The sequence below is a fragment of the Manihot esculenta genome, chromosome 6 (genome assembly GCF_001659605.2).
Source record: "Manihot esculenta cultivar AM560-2 chromosome 6, M.esculenta_v8, whole genome shotgun sequence".
NCBI classification, from domain to species: domain Eukaryota; kingdom Viridiplantae; phylum Streptophyta; class Magnoliopsida; order Malpighiales; family Euphorbiaceae; genus Manihot; species Manihot esculenta.
Window position 1 is genome coordinate 2,024,769 of NC_035166.2, and position 26,757 is coordinate 2,051,525.

Sequence of the window (26,757 nt, forward strand, 5' to 3'; positions counted from 1 at the left end):
ATGGTGTAACTTTATAACTCTTCATTAATATGCCTTCATAGATTAGAGTGGAATTAAAGAAAACTCATGCTAATATATGATTAGTAATATAGATGATTTTTTTTTTTTTTAAATACACTTTCATCCCTAGGTATAATTTAGTTATAAGTGAGAAACAATATTCAGTTCAAATTGAAAAAATAGACTGAATTGAATTAATTTAAAAATTCAATTTAAATTTTAATTTTAAAATTTTCGATTATTTCAGTTTTAATCGGAAAAAAAATCAAAACAATTAAATCAAATCGATTAGTGATAATAGTATATTATTTTTAATAATATTAAAAAATTAAATCTTATTAAAATTAAAATATTTCAATTAAATTTTAAAATATTAAAAATAAAATATAAAAAATAAAAATTTATTAAAAGTTCAAACTGATCATATTTAATCGAATCGAACCGAATTAGATAGGTTCAATTCGATTTGATTTTTAATCAAAATCAATTCAATTTGATTTTTATAACTACTAAAATTTCAGTTTTTAATTTATTAAATTAAATTCGAACTGACCGAATGCTCACCCTGAGTATAATCACGTGATTTCTTTTACCTCACCCTTGTTGATATTCGATGAATATCTGATTCTTTGCTGCTGTCAGTGTTAGAAAAAATTGTAACAGTTATTGCTTTTGCTACAGGTGAAAAACTTGGCATATAGTCAATTCTCTGCTAGACCATCTGGGCTTGGTTAAGAAAAAAATAAATTGAACTTATTTGGACTTGAACAAAAGTAAAAAGATTTAATTGAACTTATTTTCAATATTTAATTGTTATAAGTATTATTAAAATAAATTACAAGATAAAATGAATTTCCTAGGAAATAAAAAGAGTTGTAACAGAATCAATCCTAAACATCAACCTTCAAAAATCTATTACCAAAATTCAGTATTTTGATATCTCCCTCTCTCTCTCTTTCATATTGTAATATTCACCAGCTTTCTAGGTGTGTAGAAAAAGGTGGTACGTTGTGTGAGCTTACTGTTATCGTGCTTCTCTCCATTGAGTGCCAGAATATGACTGATTCATTTTCTCCCTCTGGTCCATGAGAATATCAGAACCCAAAAGAATCTTAGTGCCTGTAGGTGCTCCATAAGCCTGTTTCTGCTTCGAGGAGAATTTCAATCTCAGAAGCAATGAATTACTCATCACCCCAATAGAACTTAAACCCATTAGAGCTCCGGCGATTGATGGAGTCAGCATGGTCCCAGTTACTGGAAGCAACATCCCAGCTGCTATTGGAATTCCTATCTGCAAACATATGCATATACATATACAAGCAGCATATAAAGACAATATTAGTTGACGTGAAGGCAAATGTTTCATTTATACATCGATCTCTCAGGGGTTTGGCTGAGCTCCTTACTGAGATAAGGACAGCTAATTAATTGGGCAGTAGATTGTTCAAACTTGGTTTGTGAATGGAAGCAAGGAAGACGGAGCTTCCATAATGCACAAGTTTGCAGGCAAAGAAAAATAGCAGATGCTTATTTGAAGGTAAAATGGAAGCCAAATTGGCAATGCACTATAATCCTACGCTTTTGAAAAAGAACTACGCAATGCATGTTCAGAAAGGGTGCAAGCCGACTCAAAATGAATCCATAAGGTAATTTACCCTTTCAGATGGTTTGGGATAGAAATCTAACAGGTTACAACTACAGTTTAAAGAGTCAAATCCACATTAGAGTTAGGAAGTTTCGAGATTTAATTCACATGTCTTTCGCAAATTTAGAGTTTTAGAGTAGAAAATAGAAAAAAGGGGGCATCCCAACAAAAAAAGAAAGGAAGAAAACCAAGTACAATGCCCAATAATGAAGACTTCATAATGAGAAGAATTGCTTTGCGAACTCATAGACGTGCTTAAGATTTTGGAATGAGCAAGGCAGACTATTGCAAGAACATTCAAAGCATGAGACAGAAGATAGAGAGATGAATCAGACAAACAGTTAAAGCAGAGATGGTGCATTTAAAATAATTCAAAAGGATTTTTACTAATGTGGTGTTTACTTCCATCATGCAAGTATTTGAGGTCAGGATATAAAAATTGATGAATAACTACAGTAATATATTCTTTTTCTATGATAAAAATGCAGGGGGTCTAAAACGTAGAAGGGGAATGGAAAGGAAATAAATAGAAAAACAACAAAAGAGGAGGAGGGGAGATTTAACAACCATGAAGAAATTGCATGTTCATGGCAAAAGCCACTTGGCAGCACATCTCGGACACTAGGTGGGCAGTGATCATCAAGAGTAAGAAAATTGTATGAATTATGCTCCATTTTTTCAAGAACATAAAATCCAATGGGGTTTGGTAGTTTAATCCATTCACCTTGTACCAATAAATAAGAAGGCAATGGATGACAAGATTGAAATAGATAGTATATTGATATTAGAATCCTGCTCTTTTTGCGATTGGTGATATAAGCTGGCAAAAAATCCAATTATTTTTTCCCTTTTTTCTTTCCTGCGAATCTGAAGGGACTTCCAAATAATCTTTAAGTCTTCTATTGATAAATAGAATTTCATGTTCCCGCCAACATATGGTACTTTTATGATGAGGAAGCTGTTATCTCACTCTTTTGCAGGAACATAATCCGCGAAATGCCACATTGGAGTTCTTTTCAACTTAATGTTCATTTTAGGGCTTTTGGTTCTGGAATATATTAGCTATACTGTATAATGCACAAAACTTACAATGTTGTATGCAAAAGCCCACCAGAGATTTTGCTTCACAGTCTTCATGGTTAGCCTGCTTAGTTCCAATGCATCAAGCAACTGCATGGAAGGAATCTAAGTCAATCACAATGTTCATGATGCCAACGACACAATAATACTGAAAGGCAGTATGTACCCCAAAACTCTTCTGCTACATCAAAATTTTTCTTTCACATCAAATAATAATTCACCAAGTATTTAGTTAAAACTCTGAAAATGATAACACGATGAAGGAAAGATAACTTTTACATGGACACGAGTCAACAGCTTAAATCCAAAGCTATGTATCATAGAAGTTGTGGCAAACATTTATACAAGCACACTTTTATGTCACTTGTGGGAAATTTTTTGTCTTTACAATCGTATGTTTGGAGCAGGCTCAAAACACAGTGCCTGTTCACAATGTCCAACCAGCAACACCTACAAGCACATTCCGAGCATCTTCGTTTCTATCATGGAGGAGCATTTGCTAAAATAATCACTGTCCCAAAATTTTTATGCACTTTTCCCTTTTTCGCTGTCCCAAAATATTGTTTACTTTCCTTTTTTACATTATAATTAATAATATAAATTATCTATTATAACCCTTATTTAATTTTATTTTATTTTCAACATAATCCCTAATTAATTGTTTATTTTATCCGAATGAGATTTTAAATTATCTCGTAGTATTTAATTCAAACCATATGCTATTAATAATGATTTTATTGTTTCAATAAACTTAATGTTCTCATTTTTATATTAAAAATAGGTAGAATTGAAAAGTTACTAGAAAAGCTTTACCTTTTAACTAAAATAACTATTATTTCTTAATCTTTGGTGAAAAAAAAATTATGAAAGGGAGAGAAGACTGAAGAGGAAGTATTTACAAGATTTTACTTAACCTACCTACTACTTAGTTACGTGCCATATGTACCAAGAAACTAACCACTTGAGGACTACCAGTAAGAAGAAAAAGAATTTCTTGAAAAATGATGACATTTAGTACAAGGAATACAAAATAAAACAAACAAAAGGAGAAGTATCAATAAGATAAAAGGGTCTTTCCTCGTGAACATTAGATAAAGAAATAAAACACTATACAAGAACAAATCATAGAACATCACAAGGATGTCAAAAATATATTAGCATGGTTTTAAATCGCAATTGCGGCAGTTCACGGTCATGGCCGCAGATAATGGAAACAAGCCTATGGCGGTCATAATATAATAATAACGGCAACAATCTGGCACTGCACAATTTTTTTTAAAAAATTTGTGAAGTCCATGAAATAAATAAATATTGGTAGATATAAGTAAGATTAAGATACACAACTAAGTGATATGCATAACACATCAAATAAAGACACTATAATTCTATCATTCTTAAACATCATTATCATTAATTAATTTATAGCTAATATAATTACATAGATAATAAAAAATTTTGAAAGGGTGAATTGTTGGTAATGGTCGTTACCACTACATAACGGTATGGCTGTTACCGTTATGTGACCTATAAATTACAGTGAAATGGGTAATGGCGACGGCCCCTCAAAATCCCATTACATAACCGCCATTATTTGATTAAGTGACAGCAACAATGTGGACATATTTATCCTCAAATTTCTTCAGTTGATAGTTGATAGAGAATATAGGGATATTTAATCCTAAAATTTCTGGTGCTTCACTTTCATTCCATACAGGTACATACCAGAACCCAGTCTTATTAATGCTAGAGGCGATGGAGGTACTCTATGGCCTTAGGCAAGAGGTGAGACCTCGGCCCTTTGAAGTGATTATATGCAAGCATGCACACGCACACAATTATCATACATATACATAATTATACATTCATACATAATAATAATAATTATGATAAAAATATGCTGCCACAGTGCCATTTTGGGAAGGGAACAAGAGAATGGAAGGAGAAAATAAAAGAAGAAGAGAGAAATTTGGAAAAAAAAAAAAAAAAAAACACAGTTACAAGCTGCTACGCTTGGTCCAGCAGGGAAGAGAGAGACGAAGAGAGAGGAAGGAAGCAGAAGAAGATGAGAGGAAGAGGGAGAAGAGAGAGACATATCTGCTGACTGCTGTTAGGAGAGCTAGAAAATACTCCTTCAGGCTGTTGGCTGCTGTTTGAAACAGATTGGAAGAGGCTAAGGTTTTGTTTTGTTGTGTATAAGGAATTTGAAAAAAAAAAAACTTATTTCAGTGAGGCGACACCTCTTGGGCCTCTTGCCTGGCACCTCAAGGGTCAGGGGCACTTGCCACTTGGAAGGGTGCCTCGACCCAGCCAGGCGAGGCAAAGGGGTGGCGCCTCTCCTGGCACCTTTAACAACACTGCCAGAACAAACTACAACTAGCACTTGTGTTGATGGCTCTTTCTCTTTATAGGCTATCCAGCTTTACTGCATCAATCACACCTACACCTTAATTTCATGGGTTTTAGTTGAAAATGATGTTGGAGCGAGAGAGAGAGATAGAGATAGAGATAGAACTAAAAACCATGTTTTTTAGAGCTTATAAGGATCTATAAGCACAGGGGTTAGAAAACAAATGACCAGAATCCAGTACTGCTACAGGAATTGAGCGGGTTGGCAAACCTCCACCTTAGTGACGTGGCCTATTTTGGATTCATTGCCTTTACAATTATAAGCCTTTCATTTCTTGTGTACAACCGATGGGTTTGTCCTTCAAGTCCATATTCCAACACTCCCGGTCAACTGCAAGTAGCCTGGACTTGTTGAGACCTAGTCGTCACTTGTCATTACATGGGATGGTATGTCTAATTGGGTTGTTCTGACTTTGCCCACAGTGTCTAGCTTGCTGGGCAGCCTAGGCTAGACCATGGATCCACCTAAGTTTAGCTTGATTACCTCAGGTCAAATGGTCTAGCTCATTGTGAGTCAGCCCACAATCCTTTCGGGTTCCAAACCTACGGCTGTTGGGCCCATTGTCTACTACCATGAAAGAATATGCAGGCCTAGGGGGTCAGAGCATAACAGATCAGCATTAAGAGGAATTGGGCAGCATTGGCACACCTCCACCAAAATGGCCTAAGTTTGATTGCCTTCACTTTTGAGCCATCCTTTTTTTTTGTGCAGAACTGATGCTGGGATTTGTCCCTTGAGTTCATTTCCAACATATAACATGGATTAGAACTTTTGGGAACCACCACCAATATTGGTAGGATGCGAAGGATCAAATAGTTGTTCAATTTCTCAATCTATTTAGAACATTGAAACTATAATAGTTGCAGAAAAATATTACATATACGTGAAAAGTGAAAGCTACGCAATATAAACCCAAAAGGAAAGTGTTTACTCACAAGCCAAATAATAAATACTCGAGTCCTTCCCTTGAGATTAATTAGGAATGAAGAATCAACATTAATTTAAAATTTTGAAAGGCTCACAACAAGGATAGTGCTTATAGTGATAATATAACTAAGAAAGCAAATTGCACAACAGGTCTTATCTAGCCTGGGAAGAGGCTATCTAGGTTTCAGGCTGGCTAATTATTACTTTGCATTTTGATCACTGGATGGAACTTATGGTGTGCCCTAAACCATTTTTGTTCAAGTGCCCTTCTTTAATGCTTATCAGGAGAATAGAATTTGGAAATAGATGTCACATTAGAGATTCATAATCACAAGGCAGGATTGCAGGACTTTCAAAGACAAAGCAGATACATACAATTCAGGCAGAAAAAAGTAAAACCATTTCAGCTTTGATTACATAATATAATATGCAAGCAAGACTCAAAATTATGCATTTTTTCCAATACCTGCGACAACCTATTGCCAGTCAGTACAATGGAAGACACCTCACTAGCAGCTCCAACACCTCCGCCCATGGCAACTCCGATGTGTGATGATGCCAAGGCAGCAGCATCATTGATTCCATCGCCAACCATGGCTACTAAGTTCTGATCCTTCTGAAGTTGAGTAATAAACTTCTTCTTTTCGTCAGGCTTAACTCTAGCTATCACCTATCATTCACAGGCAGCATATATATGAAATCAAAAGTAAGCTTTGACACGTGATATATCCTGCACATAACTTTTGAATATGTTGCATATCTAAATACAGACCATAATCAACTGTCATAAGAGGTAGTTAAAAGGTATAACATTTGTAGTTAGAATCTGAAACAGTGATGAAAAAGGAGAGGGAAGCAGAGACTTTGAAAGAAAGATGCTTGATGATTCCCTTCAAACCAATTGAGTATATATACTACTTACAAAAATACATATTAGGTAAGAACCCCTCAAGCTGGAGCATACATGCCATATGCTCCAAACTTGTTGCAAATGAACCCCGAATAGATTTTGTGAAAACATCAGCTAGTTGATCATTTGAGTTGACAAAGCTAGTAGAAATGCATCTCGATTCAATCTTTTACCTAATAAAATGACAATCCACCTCCATATGCTTCGTCCCCTCATGAAAAATTAGATTTTATGCAATATGGAAAGCAACTTGATTATCGCATATCAGTTTCATTTAGCGGAGTTATTTCAACCAAATGAGTTCGTATGTTGTCAAAGTCGTAGCTCGATTAAATTAAAGGCAAGATTAGGTAAACTTAGCACAGATAATAAGGTAATAGGAGTAGGTTTAATAGTCCCAGAACTCTCAACATTATAGGTTGACCCATCAGCTATAATATAAGAAGAAGGTGCTTTATGAGATCGAAGGCTGGTAAAAATATGAGAATTACATGTCATGTGATGTGTGGCACCAGAATCAATGACCCATTTATATAAAGAGGAAATAAGACAAGTTTTACCTGTCTCAACCGCTACTAGAAACACTGGGATAATTTTAATAATATGGTTCTCACTGTAAGAAACCATTTCAACCAAAACTCTATACTCCTATACCTTCAAATGAATTAAACGAATTAAAGGAAGACAACAAAATCTAACCCAGTGATCAGTAACACAGTAAGCAGTAGGCTGCCACTGAAGAACACTTCCCAATCAACATCGAATGGGTGGAATTCCATCGGAGATGTGCCGAAAATGACTGGGCGATCGTCGGGGAAGAAACCAGAGGACAAACGGACGCCACACGCGCTCCCATATGCCGTCGTGTGAAACTAAGGCAGAAACTTGGATCGGCGCGTGAGCACCACTCGTAGAAGCTCCGGTCACCATTTTTTGAGGAACGACCAAAAATGATGCTACGCCTCTCCCTGTGCCCGCAGTGAAACCGGTGAGACCAAACGGACACTCAAACTTGATGACCCAACAACCAGTTTCTCAACTCGAGAAACCCAAAGAAAACACACCAAAATTAGTTCAAAAGCTCTGATATCATATAATGAGACAAGAAATAATTGGCAATTTCAGTGTGTTTTCTCTATTAAAGTAAGTGTTTATATACAAATTACAAAGTCTTGTTAAGACAACTCCTGAAAATCCTCTATCAATCAATCAGCCTATGATTATATAATCTCTTTTAATTATATATAGATTATGTTCACACTTTAACACAACTTAAATTGGAAATATTCACGATAAGAATAAAATTACTATAATCAAGCCTAAATAGGATTCTAAAGATCTGAATTCTCCTAATTAGAAACCTTCTATGTTGGTCAATACTAAAATTCTTTAATAAGCCAATCCATACCAAAAAATTGCATGACTTCTATGTGCATTATATTGTTAACACTTTTCCACCAATCTTTTCTTACACACACCATGGTGCTGCAAGGAAGACTAGAAACTATACAAATAAATGACACCTGAAAACAATGGAATGTTTTAGTTCAATGAGCAGAATGTTTTAGTTCAATGAGCAGAATGTTTAATCCTGACCTAGAGTTTATGGAATAAAGACAAAACTAATCTGAGTAGTTCGCCGTTAGACCCCAAGATTTTTATTTGGCCTGATTAGCACAACATGTCTATATCATTTCGACACAATTCCTTACAAGCTCTAGTCTAAAGTGTCAATTGTCAAATACAAGCTCAAGTGCATTAATTAGAATGAATCATTAATATTTGCAACTGGAATCATCATTAATATTTGCAACTGAAATCCTATTTTTATATGACTTCAAGCAATTTTCAAATGGAAATTTACTAATTAGTCCCTGTAGCACATGAAGACTTATTAGTTGGCCCTCTAGTTTTGAAAAATAAATTAAAACATCCCTAAAATTTTAAAAAACTACTAATTAGTCCTTCCGTTAGTTTTAATCATTAGAACTTTTACTATTAGTCCCTATTGTATGAAAATACTCATTAGTTGGTCTATCGGTTTTATAAAAATGTCTATTAATTAGTATCTCCAAATTGAGGACATTTTAGATTTTTCTGCAACACTTAACTACTAAATTTAATGGAGAGACTAATCAGTAGACTTTTTAAAATCTCAGGAACATGTTAATGTATTTTTCGAAATTGAGGAACTAACTAATAAGTTTTTCTATATCATAGGGACCAAATAGTAATTTTTCCATCTTCAAATTGTCAAAAAAGGATCGATCCATTAATAGCCTAACCATCACTATGCATCTCTCTTCAACGATTTCTGCAATGTTGTAGAAGAAAAGAACTCCACAAGCTAGTATCAATAATGTTGAATTAAAATGAGGAAGAAAGTAATAACAACATACAGAAATCAGAGGCTTAGTCCTTAGCGGCTTAGCTTACATTCACATCAAAAGCAAAGACAACATTTTCACTATCAACTCTTATATTACAACTATGCCGCAGCCCAGTTGCAACAAATGAATTGAACCTCAAATTTTGCAAAGAAAGGCAAAAATCATGATGAAATTCTCAAACCACCATGAAAAGCATAACTTAAACGTTAGCAAAGCTACTTCTGGTGTTAGAAGCTTAAGGTTTCTGGGACCTCGTGCCTTATCAGAATATCAGTCAAATAATAAGATGCTACTGCTCTTTCTAATTGTATTTATTTAATCACATAGGATGTAAGTGGTGGTTACTGACAAAATGTCCAATTTGTTTTGGCTGTTCTCATTGATCTATACATGTTTTCCAACTTATCCAACAGCAAGAAAAATTTCCTTGACATGATCAAATCTATTTACTATGAAAAGTTCTCACATATGTGGCGCTTATAATCTGTCATTTTCTAACGCAAGGGTGCTTTGCTTACCTTGTCCTTTGGAATACCAACAATCGATGCAACATATTCAGCAGTATTCCTTCTGTCACCAGACAGCATCCAGACATTAATTCCTTGCCTGGACAAAGATTCAACAACATATCTAGCATCTTCTCTAATCTGATCTTCCAAGTATATAAGACCAGCAAGGGTGTTATCCACTCCAACAAAGACTATTGATTGATTCTTAAGATCCTCCACTTCTTGAAAAGGATTATCATAAACTCCATTCCTGTAGAAAAGAAACAATTAATTGAAATATGTCACAAACAATGACCAATTAGACCCCCAAAGACAAAGCAGAAGTATTATGTTTTATTAAGTACAGTTATGGCAACATATTCTCCAGTTGCCTTTGAAGTGTTGACAAAAATTAAATGGCAATGATACATACAACATATATGACTGCATATAGAGGAGAACTTTTATATGATGACACGTATCACATGCAACAGAAAAAAGGAGGACTATGTGGCTACATGTATTTCGTATCTCACATCAATGTTAGGAAACAGAGGAATCAAGCCAAACAGAGCCAAAACTTCTCATGCTTAAACTCAGCTTTTTATGAAATGACATCAAATAGGTTCAAACTCAGCTTATTTTCCAAACAAGCCAAAACTAAAATGATGCTTTTCAGCTTATTTAACAAGCACAAATAAAGTCAATTTCCTCAAGTAGATTTAAATTACAAATGAAACCACTCACTAACTTACCCAAAGAAAAATATTTTTCAAAAAAAATCAATGAATTTGATCATTCTTTTTCACTTCAACATTAGCATGCATAAGTTTTGGGAACAATTTAAAAGGACACATGGAATGCACAAGTTCCTTCCACAATAAGGCATTAGATTAAGAATGGTAAATAGTATCAACTATAACTATCAATTACAAATTGAAAACTACGGAATGGGTGTTTGTTTTATACTTGCAGAGTTGTTATTAGACATATGATGTTTTTTTTTTTAACATTGCTCAGAGGCAAGGTAATATGGCATACATACAGAACATTCTGTGACTGGTAAACTGAAGGCAAGTGTAAGCAAATAAACCCAAAACACCATCGCAGACCCCTGTCATGCAGGGGTGAGCAGTATTCAGTTCAAACCGACCAAACAAAATTAATTTAAAAATTCGGTTCGGTTTTTTATCCATTTTGGTTCGGTTTTTAATTTTAAAAATTTTCGCTTATTTCGATTCGGTTTTGAAATTCAAAAATTTTCGATTATTTCGATTCGGTTTTGGTAAAAAAAAATTAAAAAAATTGAACCGAATCGATTAGTAATAACAGTATATTATTTTCAATAATATAGAGAGATTAGATCATATTAAGGTTAAAATATTCTAATTAAATTTTAAAATACTAAAAATAAAGTGTAAAAAATATAAAAAAAATTATTAAAAGTTCAAACCGATCAAACCGAATCAGACCGGTTCGATTTGGTTCAGTTTCTGACCAAAATCAATTCGGTTCGGTTTTCATAAATACCAAAATTTCGGTTTTCGGTTTATTCGGTTTGGTTCAGAACCGAACCGACCGAATGCTCACCCCTACTGTCATGTATGCAGCACAACCACAGTCAAAGTTACATTCATAGTTTCTGCAGTTATTAAGACTATGAGAAGGAACATCCAAATTGAATTCATGAATTCACCTGTCAGATTATTCCTCTGTGCATCTCTGTGATGGGTAAATCCACTAATAAATAACCTTTTTCTATTAAAAACCATTAGAAACTAGAAGGGGCGAAAAATATAAAGATTATGGATTAAATGTTTCATTAGGCCAAAATGGTTTAAAACCGCAGGTCATACAGCAATCATCTTATATCGATTTGCTGCTCTAATTTTGATACAAACACATATTTTCTGTTTAATAAAGACTTTCTGAGCTTAAAGAAGAATATTTGAAGATAACATTTCACAGTATGTCAAACCAACAGCAGAACTCTAAGGTCTAAACAAGGCAAGTAGAGTCTAACAAAGCAATCAGGTATACTTGCCAAAAAATTTGAATGCTTATGCGCATGAAGATAGTGGAGTACCTCAAAGCATGGCAGCATAAAAAAGAGAACAACAAGGAAGTTACCTTTGAACCCAGTCTAGCGTTCCAACAGACACCTTCTTGTTCTCAATGGTAGCTACAGCACCAGACCCAGGCTCCTCCATGAACGTTCCATCTTTCACCTACCACAAGAGCCTTTTCCATGAAAAATTTGAGATCAAGAATGCCTACAAGTCAAACATGCTTCAAACCCCATCTCACTACTAGTCTTGAATTTGTACCAGTTGCAGATATGTCTTGGCTTTGCCAGAATTTGTATTTGATATATAGAAAAATGCAAAATTAGAAAAACATACTTCCATTTTTGAACACAGGGAATAACAAACCATATATGCCATGCAAGTGCAGCCACCACAGAATCAAATTCTCTATATTTGTCTCCAAATGTATTTGCTACAGCTTCTTGTAAAATTTGACCAAAAATACACAATTTTAGGGCCAAATATTGGGGGATCTATGATCTATCTCTTTTTCCCATACTATGGTCTCTTTTTTCTTTCAATGGTTATCAAATCTCTATCTCTATATCTAAAGCTTCAATCAAAGAAAACACCGTCATATACACATGCACACATCACAGAATTATATATGTAAAATGCCCCAGCACTTTATTTTGTAATTAGTATAGTCAAGTATAATCCCCTTAAGCCCAGTCAGTAATTCATTATAGTTGAACTTTAACAGACAGCAAGCCCAAAGAAGTTATGGTTGTTTATCTACAGTTTTTAGAGCACATACAATAGCCTGTAACATAGCTTAATGAAATGACATTGAATAAGATTTCAGAGCTTTGTCTTACTGAACTTCATTTGATCACATTCAATTGTATCAGAGAACATCCGCTTAATGTTCGATATATTTCAAGAAGAATATATTGGTGGCTAGCTGATGCCCTAGGAAATTCAAGACAAACAAATTTTTGGTACAGGCCAAACTAGCCACCAGTAATTCCACCAATGGGTCAAATTAGCCGCCACTAATTGCACCATCTATGTATATTATTATAGAAATTGTTGACCAGAAATGCAAATGATTCAAGCTTATAAAGGTACCTTCACATTCTGACAACCGGCAGCCTGAGCAGCTTCTACTATAGCTTTTCCAACAGGATGAATGGTATTTGATTCTACACCAGCAGCTAGCTTCAGAACTTCAACTTCTGACAGTGTAAGATTTACATTTTCTCTGTATCAAAGCACACTAACTCAACTTAGAATGCAAAGGAACACCTATCATTATGCATTCTTCTGTGAATACAATAAAGCAAGAATATCTATCAGGATATTTATCTTCTGTGAATATATGGGTGAGTCCACATGTCTCATCTTCCCAATAGTGCCTAATGCCCTCCATTGAGATTTTAAAATTAGTCTATTCCTTGGTTAAAATGGTCATATCAAGTCTGATGAAGATGAATATTTGAGTGCTGAAAGCACATTAAGTAACCATAAGCACATCACAGTGCATAGAACTGACAGAGATTCAAAAAGTACATGAATTATGAGAATAAGTACATTACAGAAAACAGCATTCCAAAAAATCAAACTGAGGATAGCTTTAAAAGATAAGTTTTTTTCAACTCCACCTACTTTTAGAAGATGAGCCATTAACTCATGCGGCAGATTTTATGCAGTCTATTTCAATATCAAGTTCCCTTCCCCTTCTAAGAAAAAAATGTTAATGAAGAAACAAAAAAGTATAAATTGGGGAATTAGATACATACTAAAGTTACAGAAAAAGTTAATTAAAAAATAACACAAAAAACAAAAAACATAGTTTGTTATCTTCCTAGGTCCAACTTTGGTAGTATATTTAATTGAAAAGCACTAATAATGATCTTAAAACATCTATCCATTTCCATAGATACACTTTTCAATTGGGAACATTACGTAAGACCACAATTAGAAAAAGAAACAATGGAAGAATAGTTATTTCCCACAAAGTTTCCCATATATGTGGATTTTGGTAAAAGCAAAAACTAAAAATCATCAAATGCAACGGTAAATAATCTCATAATAGAAGGAGAACTCCTGCCAAAACTCAACTGTATATCTGTAATTTTCACACCTCCAGGAGTCACAACCTTTGTTACAACAGGTCTGCCAATTGTCAAGGTCCCTGTTTTGTCAAACACAATGGTCTTCGCCATTGAGAACTTCTCTAAAACACTTCCACCACGCAAAAGCAATCCTCTTGTTGCACCCAATGAGGTTCCAACCTTAAAATAAAACAATTAGAAAAATAATTAAAAAGACCAAAAAAAAAGTTTGCTTACAAAAAACCCTTGAGATTTTCCCTAATATTTACTTTGGTCCCTATTGTTTAAAAATTGGTAATTTTAGTCTTTATAATACCATCATTAAATAACATACAATTTCTAAAGGGACTAAGTGTTTTAGAATATAAAAATTTAGGGACTAAGTACATATTATCAAGAAGCTGCAGGTTTTTTGTAATTAATTCTAGAAAGTAGGAAAAAAAAAAAGAAAGATGCAGATGGTGATCAATCAAAATCTGTTAATGAAAAAGGAAAACACGACTATCAGCATCAAATTTGGGTAGTTCAGAAGACGAGTACCAGCACAGCAGTAGGTGTGGCTAAACCAAGTGCACACGGACAAGCAATAACCTGCATTCAGCATATAGATGTTCACTACATCAAACAAAACAAGTGGAGAATTTAAGCACTCCAAACTACCAAGGTATGAGAAACATAAAGCAGTCCATATTTTAGATATTGTAGTCCAGAAATTCTTCATCAGATACCAGATTGGATGCAAGGAAACATGAATTGGGCATTTAAACCAGAACTTAGTAACTATGTGATGAAGAACCACTTGGAACACTCGAAAGGAAAAAATATAAACACTTGATTGTCAATAACGATTATATAAGCTCTAATAAAATATCTAGATTATGCAGGTATTTATAGTCTAACAACCATAGCTAATATGGATTAGGAATCGCGAAATAAGAAAATACTAAACCAAAACCAACTACGAATACTAAACCAACTCGAACTTCCTAAATATAATACTGCTACTTAATTTTCATCCTAAAATAGGTAAACCTAAAGTCCCTAGCAGAAGATCCTGCATCCACGATAGATACACGTCACAATGGTTTAACTTCAAAAGGACCATAGATACAGTTGCAAAATCATCAAATGCCTGATTGCACAGGTTGTGAAACAAAGTTCTTTCAATTTTTTTTTTCAAATTGTAACTTGAATGGTGCCACCATCATGGAGCCATTATGATAAAATGTTTCCATCAGCAAAGCAATGAGCTTTATGATTAATGGCTCTCAAGTTTTTCACACTAGCACAAGTTGAATCACTAACTATTCTATGATGCTCCCTTCCAACATGTCTAAAAAGGACAGTTGAGTTTCATATGTTAGCAGGAAAATAGAAACCAATAAATAAACAAAGATAACATGAAGCAGGATTGTTAAACCATATATGTATAACAAGGCGCAAGCAAAGCTAACACACAAATAAATCATTACTGCTACAACTATGTATGTCAACAAGAATAGTGCATTCTAAGGGAATGATATCACAGAATCACTAAAGAATCAGATAGCACCAACTACCAAGTGTCATACCAAAACACTGCAAGAGAGCTGTAGAGCAAGTGACACTGGATTTCCATGGTGAAATGCAGCAGGGAGCACATGTGTCCCAAACAAGTTCCAGAACATAAACGTAGCAGCTGAGAGTGCCATTACTCCGTAAGTAAAGTGCCCTGACACCTGGTGAGGCAAGTAATATAAAATAAATAAACAAATAGAAATTGAATTTCTTCAATATGCCAGTACTAGTAAGGCTAAGAGTACATGAATAAGCACATTTATTCCTACAAGCATGTCTCCATTAAACCATTTACAATTTCAGCATCAACCAAAGAGGAGCATTTATAAGGAAAATGATGATAAGCAAGAGAATCCACATGTGGGGCTGTGAGTTTGCGTTGGGGAGAGAGGGGGTTGCATGGCTGCCAATGAGCCAAGAATTGAATAATAGCACCTAACCAATACAAATAATTTATACAACCATTAAAAAAAATTCATATAACTTTCCATCTCAATAATAAAGCCAACAAATAAGACTTAAGAAGTCCCTTCTTTCTTGCTACCGAAAATATTGTGCAACTTGTTCTTCAACAATTTAACTCTTGATTCATAAACAAATTCAAGCAGAACTAGATTGATAAGCCCTAAAACCCTAGATTATCAAGCCCCAGTTAAGATAAAAGAAGGATAACAAGTTAACAACAGACTTCCCAAACTTGTCTTATGTGAAGAATGAACATAAAATCCAAAAATAAAGCACCTAGTTATATCGCTGTTGAAGAAGCTGGATATAAGGACATTATACTTTGTTAGAACAACTGCTGCAGGGTTTGAATTTTGAAATGCACCATTGGGGCAAGTAAAAATTTCAGATTTCTATTTTCGCTTTAAAGTGTGCGAGCAAAATTGTTACACAATTTTCCACCATTCTTTATGGCTATTAGAGCATCAAATCATCACCTCTCCCAAAATCTGATAAAATGATAGAAAAGCGTTTAAAGATCAATGAGAAAGTAGAGAAAGGGAATTGATGTTCCTCTAACAGTTATCTCAAAGCAAAGCCATGTTCATAAGCATATTAAAGAGGTTAAGACAAAAAATTTGAATTCATGAAATTGCCATATTGGGCTCCATAAGTAGACTGATAAATCATATTTTTAAATCTTTCAGAACCACACAAAGACCACAGAGTCACAGACCGAACAACAAAACAATATTGTAATCATGGTTTTAATGTAACAACTGTTATTTATAGGTTTTTTAAACCATTGTGAGACTGGTTATTAAATGTAAGAGAAAATTCTTTCTTGTAATGACTGTTACATACACCCATTATTTAACAGTAACAGCTATTATTTACCGTTATGTAACAGTCAGCTACTTATTTTTTTAAGCAAGATGGGGACAGCAATTATTCCTTATTTTCTTTCTCTAGTCTGAGGAGTTTTAAGCTGTTATGCCTCACTTTGTCTCTTAAATTGTTGAAGTACACCTAATCAACAGGAACAAAGGGGACAAGGAAAAAAAATAATAAGAAATAAACCTGACCCCTTTTGATGAAATTGATAACATGAGGAAATAGAAAAAATGAGGTAGTTTTGAATAATTCCCACAAGTTCTTGGGGTTTAATAGTTTTCACAAAAGCTAGCCCTATGTAGGAAAACATATTTACAAGCTTAAAAACCTCCTAATTAGGATGAGAAATTAAGTCCTAAATACAGGGATTTCTACAGATCTAATATCTTTATTTGATGTATTCATGCTTAGTATTTGATTGTGTATCTTAGCTTACTCGTATTTTTAATACCTCTTCATTTCATGAACTTCGCAAATCTTTCAAAAAAATAATAATAATAATTGTGTAGCTGCTGTAGGCTATTACCTTTACGCTTTGAACATCAAAGACCCGTTTCTGTTGCCTGCGATCGTGATCACAAATGTGGTTGTGACCACCTATTTAAATTCTGTACTGGATGACACTAGTATCATACTCAAGTATCCAATCAAAAACCTTAAGGGTGGAGAGGCTATCGGCATTCACAAATTCAAGTAACTGACCTTGGTCAAAATTTTAAATGCAACAGACTTTAACAGAAAAATTATAAACTGAACCATTAAACCAGTTCTCACAGTTCAATTTAATAATATCTTTTTTTAATCAAAGAAAATCAAAACTAATCAAGTACTTGAAAATCTAAGTTTAACATGTTTATTATCACAGTTGATGAAAAAAAATTAATCAAATTAGTGAAATTTTGAGAAGTTCAAAAACATTTTCACTCCTTTTTTGTCTTTAAATTTCCATAATTAAATAAAGCATAAAACATACATTCCATCAAATATGTTTCAGAGTGAGACATTATTTGTTATTATGATATATTTACTAAAACACATTATAATATATCATATTGGTTCAGTTAATGATTGCAAAATATTTGAAACCTACTGTAAAATATACAACTTCCAACAATGCTAATAAACACATACATACACAGAAATATGTATATATAAACACAGAAAGGGAACCTTGTCAGCCAGTCGCTGTACTGGAGCCTCTCTGCTCTGTGCTTCTTCCACCAAACGAACAATGTCTCCGATTGCAGTCTCACCACCTGGTCTCTGCACTTCAACTGTTAGGGTCCCATTGAGGTTTATACTTCCAGCTGCTACTTGACTCTAGCACAGGAATAAGTCCCACATATTTCAATAAGTTGAAGGACACAAATCTACTAAAATTACTTGTTGAAAGCCTTCATTTCTTAGGGAAAGGTTTTTTCTTTATTTTTATTTTCCTTTTTTTTTGGTAGGGGGGGAGGGGCATGTGCTGGCAGGGTTCGATGGGATGTGATCTCTGAGAGAGTTAACCCAGCAAACATGAATGCTGAAATTAATTGCAAGTAAATGGAGAGCAATACCCCAGGTAGTTTAGTCACTGGTAATGGCTCCCCTGTGAAACTCGACTCGTCAATGGTGCTTCGACCAGCTCTAACTATTCCATCTGCTGGAACACGATCCTAAAATAACAGAAGAACGGATATGTCAAGGTCTTCAAATTGACAAAATCTTTGGCAGAAATCAACCAGTATCTCAATTTATGATGCTGCCATCATAAATTAGGAAGGGGAAAGGTGGGGAACTGGGGATATTTAAAAAAAGAGCATAATGAGAAGTGAAACATTTAAAATGCATTTGCAAGTAACATAGAATTTTTTTTTTTTTTTTTTAAAAAGAACATACACACATTAGAATTTAAAAAAAAAAAAAAAAAACACACGCACACAAAAGAGAAAAAGTTTTTTTGAAAATGGCTTATTAACTGAATAAGTGAACATAGAAAATATATAAAATACACAGAAGAAAACAAGTGATTTTACGTACTCCAGGCAATACAAAAATTTGATCCCCAACAGAAAGACTGGTACAAGGGACTTCAACAATTGAGCCTCGGTCTTTTGCATCATCATGAATCAGAAGACGAGCTTTTGAAGGTAAAATACTTAGAAGTCCTGTCATGTCACTGGTTGCTTTAATTTTAGCTCTTTGCTCAAGATTCCTACCCAGCAAGACAAAAGCTATTAACATAATTGGCTCCTCAAAGAATGCCTTCCAACCCTGCCCATATAACATCCATTCAAACAGTTAAATTATCAGATTATTAGCTTATTAACCTGACTATCTTAATCACCCATTTCAAAACAAGTGTATATACCATTTATAAGGAAAACAAAAAGAATAACGTTAAAATTTATGCAGGCATGCACACACAAACACATAAATACATATACACAAATAGAATGCTTAATGCTTCCAATAAGATTAAGAAAATCTTGTGCAATTCAAAGCTGTATTTAGCACTCTAGGTAGGCATTTACATGAACACATTGACATTCACTAGCAAATGGAACTCTTTAAGTAACGATTGCAACCACCAAATATACAGTTTATAAATAGCATGCCAAGTCGCCAACTATATATGATATCAATTCTGATACTGGCACACATATGATAAAAGAACTTTCCCGATCTTTTTTTGCTTTCCTTTTTTTTGGAAAAAAATAGCCATTACATTGAATTAACTAGATTCAATTAGCTTATAGAACAAGCTGCATAAAAGTAAATGCTTTGATCCTGTATTGGCCAATGAGTTCTAAGTAACCCCATTACTATGGTGTAACTGACATTTTGGGCTACAAAATCAGCAAAGTGTTTTGAGTATCACAAAGTTGAATTTTGTGAATAAAGGAGCTAAATGATGGGGATAGAGGTAGAAGTAGGCTGGTAGCTATTGCAACTCTTTAGTCACCTATGATCCAACCAGCACAACCTTAAAGTTTAAAGACATTTCAATTTGACAACATTTTAGGTTTAATGTTAAAAGTCAAGTCAAAATGCCATGTCAAAGAACAAAGCGCATCTATGGATTAAGGCCTTCAAAATATGCAATTCAATTTGGGGCAGAAACTGTTAATTGGGGGGGTTGGGGTGGTGGGGGACAACCAACAAGTTGCAAGTACTAAATACCAACAAAAAAATCATGTTACAGTTTTAACTCATAGCATAACATAGGACCAAATGACTGGCCTTCAATTAAAAAATAAAATAAAATAAAAATATAAAAACGGATTCAGTTAACATCGTATCCCAATGAGAAAAATGCAAAAAGTAAGAATAATGTGAAAATGATGAAAGTTCATACATCATTATGCCACATATTCCTTCACAAGTAGACAAAGAATACAAATGAATTAAACTCATACAAGGAATATTAATATATAAGAAACATCACTTACCAGCTTTGGAATTAAGGCAGCTAATGAACTAACAGCAAATGAAGATAAAGCCCCAAGTCCAACTAAGGTGTTCATATTTGGAGCCCCCTTAAGAAGGCTTTTCACACCATCTAGGATAAGCTGACGCCCAGGGCCAAGCAATGTAAACAAAGACAAAGACAGGTGGAATCCTGTGGAATGAAACATGTGGATCCATGAGGCCTTGAGAGCAAAAATATGAGAAAGATGACCAAAGAGGCATACAGCACAGAGAGCCCAAGAGACAGCAAGCTCACGACCTGGTAAATAAATTAGCAATTACCATCAGGTTTCTTGATAAATGCCTCAATAATATGTAAAGCTAAAAACTACTACAGTATAACTTAGCTACTTTAATAATCTACAAAAGGAAACAAGAAATATACCACTTTCTCTTAAACGATCACGCTTTTCCTCCATTTTTTTTTCAAAAACACTGAAGAAGATTCCTCTCCCTGCATCTGCACGTAATCAAGAAACCAAACTGTCAAGACACTAAACCTTAAGGCTTAAGGGTGTAAAATGCTACACAAAATTTAAAATTTTTTAAATATTCCTCATAATCCAGCAAATATTAAGATTTATGCATGGAACTTTGAGTTCATTTGATGAATTACTTGAACAAGAAATACAGCTGTAAGTAAACTAAAGTGAGAGAGAAAGAGAGATGTAATTTTAGACTTCCAGACTCATTGTAAGCAAAAAATGATGCAATGCGTCATGCAAGGCATTTGATATGATTTTCATATATAATTTCACATATCTTAAATTCTTAACAAGTAACAGACTTACTAAAGAGAAAATGCACCATACTACAGGAATATACAAGAGAGCACCAAAACTCAAAGTAAAAGAAACTTAAACTTAAGAACAGATCTATGTTTAGAGCATCAATAAATTGTTTAAGTGAACACAAACATTTGCCTTTGCTGGAGCAGAGACTATAAGAAGCACTTCCTGAAATGCTATATTCAATCTTATTATTACTATTTTATGACAAGAAATGTGTTCCAAATTTCTCCACATATCAAAGAATGGAGTCAATATCAATAACCAACCGATGCTTCTAAACAGATAACATAAATTCAGAACTTCTTCCTCCTGATAAAAGTTTCACACATCACAATAAGAGAAAGGGCCATCATCCACTCCAAACAGAAACTTTGGTAAAATGAGTTTATTGCTAACTCTCTCCCCCACCAAATTTCTTTATCTTCATCTATACCCTTCTCTTGCCAAATGCCAAACATCTCCACACTTTTTCTTCTTAACCAGGCAAGCATTATCTCTCCACATTTCTCCATGAAAATCAAATTTTTCATTGTTTCATATCCTTTTCTACACCATTCTAATATTCTAACCAGCTCTTTAAGTTGTACTTTGCCATGTTAATTGTCACCTTCCAGTATAAAGGTTTTGCTTGATGTAGCAGAGGCGTTGTTTGGTTTAGCTTCACCTGCCAGTTTAAAGATTTTGCTTAATGAAAAAAAAAAAAAAAAAGAGCTTTGTTTGGTTTAAGTCCATTGCTTTCTCAAATTCTCTTAATTTAGTTCACAAACATACTAGCTTGCCAAGCAATCTTCTAAGCAAACATGTTGCCATTGTATACTTTATCATTAAACCTGACTTATTTCTTATGTTTCATTCAGTCTTTGATCCTCACCCAGGCCAATAACCTCAATTTTCACTTAAACAGCAAAAAGCATCTCGAGACTTTTCGACCGGATAAACCATCTCATAGGAAGAATAAACTATATCTTCATCACACTAGATAAAGTCAAGAATGTTGATATTCCAAGGGCTTCTGACAATGAGGCTTGAAATGCAAGCAAAGGAGAGAACAAAAAAAGAAAAAAGAAAAGTTATGGAAAAAACTGAATCATGAAAGAGAACATGAGATCATCAAAAACCCTCTTTGGAAAATTGAGAATTAATACAAGTAAGATTATAATTGTCATAATTGGTATATCTTAGATGAATGATAATATCAATGATGTGAAAGTCTACATCAAAACAATCAAAATGTTTAACTGCTTCCAAAAAAATCCAAGTCCGGCATCATGAAGATAAAGAAATGGAAATACAGTGTTCTCCATGTTGGGCAACTATCTTACCATCCTCACTAATTAGTAGAAATTCTACTAAAACAGGTTTCTGGTCCCAATGTTTTATTAAGTGAATTTTATTCGTTAGCTAACTTTTGAAGTCATGGAAATAGATTTCTTACTTTAACTAAAATTTCACTGGAAATTGGCTGGGTAAACAAACCTGAAAAAAAGCTATATGACCTCCTAAAGAAAATATACCTCCCTTTTAATGCTTCTAGCCTCTTGCAATACTGGAGTTTACCAGATCCCAGAAAACATTAGACCTATGTACTATCTAAAAGGGAACCCCAATTAAGTCAGCCTCATAGGTGCTCCATCCTCATGCACCTATCCAACAAACAAACTACAAATATTTTCCTTTTCCAAAATTTAAATTAATACCAGACAATTCTTGGACATGTTAATTTCAACATTGACATCATCTCAAAAATCTCAAGGACTAAATTAATTCATTAGGCAGTTTGCAGGGCTGAAGCTTAACTAAATTAAAGCCAAAGCTTGTCACCATCTGAGATAAAGGCCTCATCAATGTGAGCAGCTGGCTTATACAAATGACAAATATTTTAGAAGCTTATATTCTCAACTGTCTAGACAAAGCAAACTTGTCTGCCTAACATTTCATAACAAGGTTTCTGGAGAACTTATATCCAAAACAAAACCAAGGGGAAAAAGAAAGTGATTTCCAATTATTCCAAAAGCAGTTTCAACTTTCAAGAGAACAAATGAGAAACAACTTTGTGCAATCAACAAATAAACAAATAAATAAATAAAAGAAAAATTACAAAATTTTCCAAGATACAGTATGGCCTTGCTAGAATGTTTTCAGGAGAACTGCCTCAGAAAGAATAGAAGGTACTGAACTCTCCCCCTAATTCCTGGACATATTTATTAAGAATAGCTGTCCGCCAAATAATACAAGCATACTATAAATGCCATCTCTCTTGCAAAAGAAATACAGTCAACCATAACAGATGAACATCCTAACTCCTAAGCTTCCTAACAATAACTAAAGATACAGTAAATGCTTGCAACAGCATATTCTCCAAAACAAATGGGCTCCTCATCCTCAGGAATCTCTCCCTTCAAACAATCCACCACAAGTAGCTGCGGACACTCACCTATTGGAGGGAGAAATCATATGATTAACAATTACTATTAACTTGCCTTTTGGTGTCAATGTAATGGAGATGGTATTTGTAAGATACTCATGTAAACAAGTCATCATGGAAACTCAATGAATTAGGGACATACCACAAAAGAATTATGATTGCTCCTTTTAAGAAATCTTTTGCATTTCTACATTGAAATATCCCCTTCATTAGCTCCCTGACCTGCCACTAGTCCACCAAATTTTGAATGAATAACAGAAACCTTGAGCTATGGTAATATATGCCGCAACTCATTTAGAGTTTCCTAATGGACAGGTAGTTATACATGATACCACAAGAAAAATACATAACTAATCTTTTTTGACATGAGCAGCAACATAAGAAATATCAGCACAAGCGGATTAATTTTTCTAAATTCCAGCTTCTTCCAAAGTGGATGCTAGATAACCTATGTGGCTTAAACTTTAGCAAACTAAATACAATATCCAACAGCATAGTGAATTTCGATGAACATAACAAACTTCATTTCTCAATAATTTTCATCCTAAGAACATTTGCAGACAAATTCAAAGGGCACAATGAAGGATAATGGGCCATAAACAATCTGAGAACCAATGTGCATGCCATCAAAAATTTGTAACTACACGAATGAACCAACAATTAAAATGTTCTTTTTTTTTTCTTTTAATAAGAGATGAAATTTCATTGAAAAAGGAAGAAATGAGAATAGACCTATGGAGCAGAAGAAATCCTCCTCTAGAACTCAATGGACAACTACAAACAATAAATCCTCATCCATAACTCAGTGGACAACTACAAACAATAACTTAAAATATAATCTAAAAAAGAAATGCCCTAAAATCACTCGGATAAAAATCAGATAAACCTCCATAAACAATGGATGAAATGAAATCACAGAATGGTTGAAGGAGATTAACACACAGGGCAAAAGATAATGTGCAACTTATACACAATTGCCGCATAGAAGAAAGATACTTAATATTTTAAAATCCTTGTCCAGAATTTCAACATCTACAACTTCCTTTTTTCCACTTTTTTCCTTTTTCCTCTGAAGCTGATCTCTCCTTTATGCATCTTGGCGTACTTGGATAAAATATTTAGAGAAACATTATGGTAATATGGCACTAGTCACAAGAGTCCCCAACATATGAGAACACATAAAGAATACCACAGAGATTACAGTATCATCAACAACAAAACAGGCATATTCACTAGTCAATTTCCAAATCATAATTAAAAAGAAAAAAATAAAAGCCAAAAAACATATACATGATACATGAACAAGAGACAAAAGAAAAAGATAACAAAAATTTGATAACTCTTTGTGCTTTTAAGCTAGATGAGGGGAAGTCCTTAAGACAGTAAAAATAGTAATGAGTAACAACAATAAAAACAACAATGATCATTATCTGCTTGCCTCGAAGGTTAGATTTGAAACCACAACTTGTCAGCTGCTTTGCAAGTTCCTCTCCCAACTGTTTTTTCCAGTTTGGTACAACTTTTGCCTCAGATAAAGGCCACACAATTGCAGTCTCAGTGGTGAGATTGACACTAGCAGAGGAGACTTGTGGCTGTACATAAATATGAAAAACAAAGGACAAACATCAAGATTTCAGAAACAAAAAAAAGTTCTAAAACAAAATACATCAAAATTTAGGAGGAAAAAAAGCATTGCAAAGTCCTTCATACATGAATCTGCAGTGCTATTTATGAAAAACTTGCAACTGAAAATAAAATCCCACAGAGTGGAATATTGGCATGCAGATACAGATTATACTCGTTAAAGCTGTAAGAATACATTGGCATGTCTAATTTCTAATTTAACTAACTAAATATAAGACTATCAAGTAAAATATTTTTTGCTATCTGCATATGACATGGAAATGACTCAAGAGCACTAAATTTTCTAACTTGTATTAACCCATAAATAAGTCCCACAAAATAAATGTAAACTAAGACATAAAGGAAACATTTGTTTTCTTGAGAATCATAAATAAAGGATTTCTCCAATTGGTGACTAAAACCTTTTAAACTACTTATCACATTGTAAGCAACGTCTTTGCTAGCAAATGAAGCAACCAAACAAATTGAGTGTGTGTTTGTGTGAGCGTATGTGTTGTGTTTGTATATATAAAAGACAAACTTACTTGACTTTCCAATATTCTCTTTACACTGGCTGCACATCCCCCGCATGTCATTCCCTGCCATAGAGAGACAATTTAGCTCAAAGGCCAAGAGAATAGCAAAAATAAAAAATAAAAAAAGAACAGAACAAATATACATTGACACTAGATATTGAGAGAAAGAGCAACATAAGAAGTTCATACTCCAACATCGAGTATTATAACATCTGGAGAAAGCGCAGAGACATCCTCTGTCCCTCCCGCAGTCAAATTCGACTTGGCATCACTACCGTCCGACCTATCCCCACCTCCGCCGCCGCCACTCCCACCAAACGGACCACCACTATCGTTTCCACCACCAGAGGTCGTAAAAGACGAGGAAGTATTCGAGACGCAGTACAAAGGGCGCGGCAAGGGAGCGCAGGAGGTCCTGAAAGAAGAAGAAGAAGAAGAAGAAGAAGAAGAAGAAGGGAAAGAGTTGCGAGTGTAGAATGAAGTGAGGCAGCGAGTGCGGAGGAGGGAGGAAGAGTTGGTGTTGAAATGGCGGTTTAGAGCTCTGGAGATGGTGAAGAGAGCGAGAGAAGAAGTTGAGAGAGAGAATGCAGACTCCATTTTCAGAGAAAGAAAAGAAGGAGATGGATTTTGCTATCTATCCATTTGTTTCTTCCCTGTCCGTTTACCAGCCTTTCAATTTTCTATTGTAGCCCAGCATTGTCAAACGAAACGGATTGTTAGCCTAGCTATAGTTTTTATAGGAAATTTATTATTATTTTTTATAGGAAGTTTTTATAGGAAATAATTTTAAAATTATTTACTATTTTTATATTTTTTAAATTTTTATATTAGTTAAAATACTAAATTTATAATATTTCAAATTAAAAAAATAATATTATATTAAATGGAAACTTATTTAACCCTTAAACAAAAATATAAAAGTTTAATTCAACCTATATTTATATTAAAATTATAAATATTTAAAATTAAATTGATTGTGAAAATTATGATAAATCACTTTATTATTTTATAATTTTTATCTTGTAAATTTGAATATTTGAGTT

The 26,757-nt window shown here is 34.0% G+C and overlaps 1 protein-coding gene across 7 annotated transcripts; it reads right to left on the minus strand.

Annotated features, from left to right (window-relative positions):
* Positions 1 to 763: 763 nt before the first annotated feature.
* Positions 764 to 26,430, minus strand: LOC110616710 (copper-transporting ATPase PAA1, chloroplastic). 7 transcript variants are annotated; one of them, XM_021759178.2, is made up of 17 exons: positions 25,904 to 26,430; positions 25,724 to 25,777; positions 24,994 to 25,147; positions 20,725 to 20,799; positions 20,321 to 20,598; positions 18,909 to 19,142; positions 18,446 to 18,544; positions 18,057 to 18,206; positions 15,563 to 15,709; positions 14,532 to 14,582; positions 13,999 to 14,171; positions 13,006 to 13,138; positions 11,978 to 12,075; positions 9,878 to 10,118; positions 6,526 to 6,729; positions 2,735 to 2,815; positions 764 to 1,291 (listed from the first exon to the last, which is right to left on the minus strand). In XM_021759178.2, the coding sequence occupies exons 1-17, from the start codon at positions 26,309 to 26,311 to the stop codon at positions 1,025 to 1,027; spliced, it is 2,847 nt and encodes a 948-aa protein (XP_021614870.1). In that variant the 5' UTR covers positions 26,312 to 26,430; the 3' UTR covers positions 764 to 1,024. The 7 variants fall into 7 exon arrangements, 6 of the variants coding, with proteins under 6 accessions (XP_021614870.1, XP_021614871.1, XP_043813904.1 ...); XM_021759179.2 differs by lacking the exon at positions 6,526 to 6,729; XR_006351099.1 differs by lacking the exons at positions 764 to 1,291; positions 2,735 to 2,815 and adding an exon at positions 7,669 to 7,980 and having other exon boundaries at positions 6,593 to 6,729.
* Positions 26,431 to 26,757: the final 327 nt, after the last annotated feature.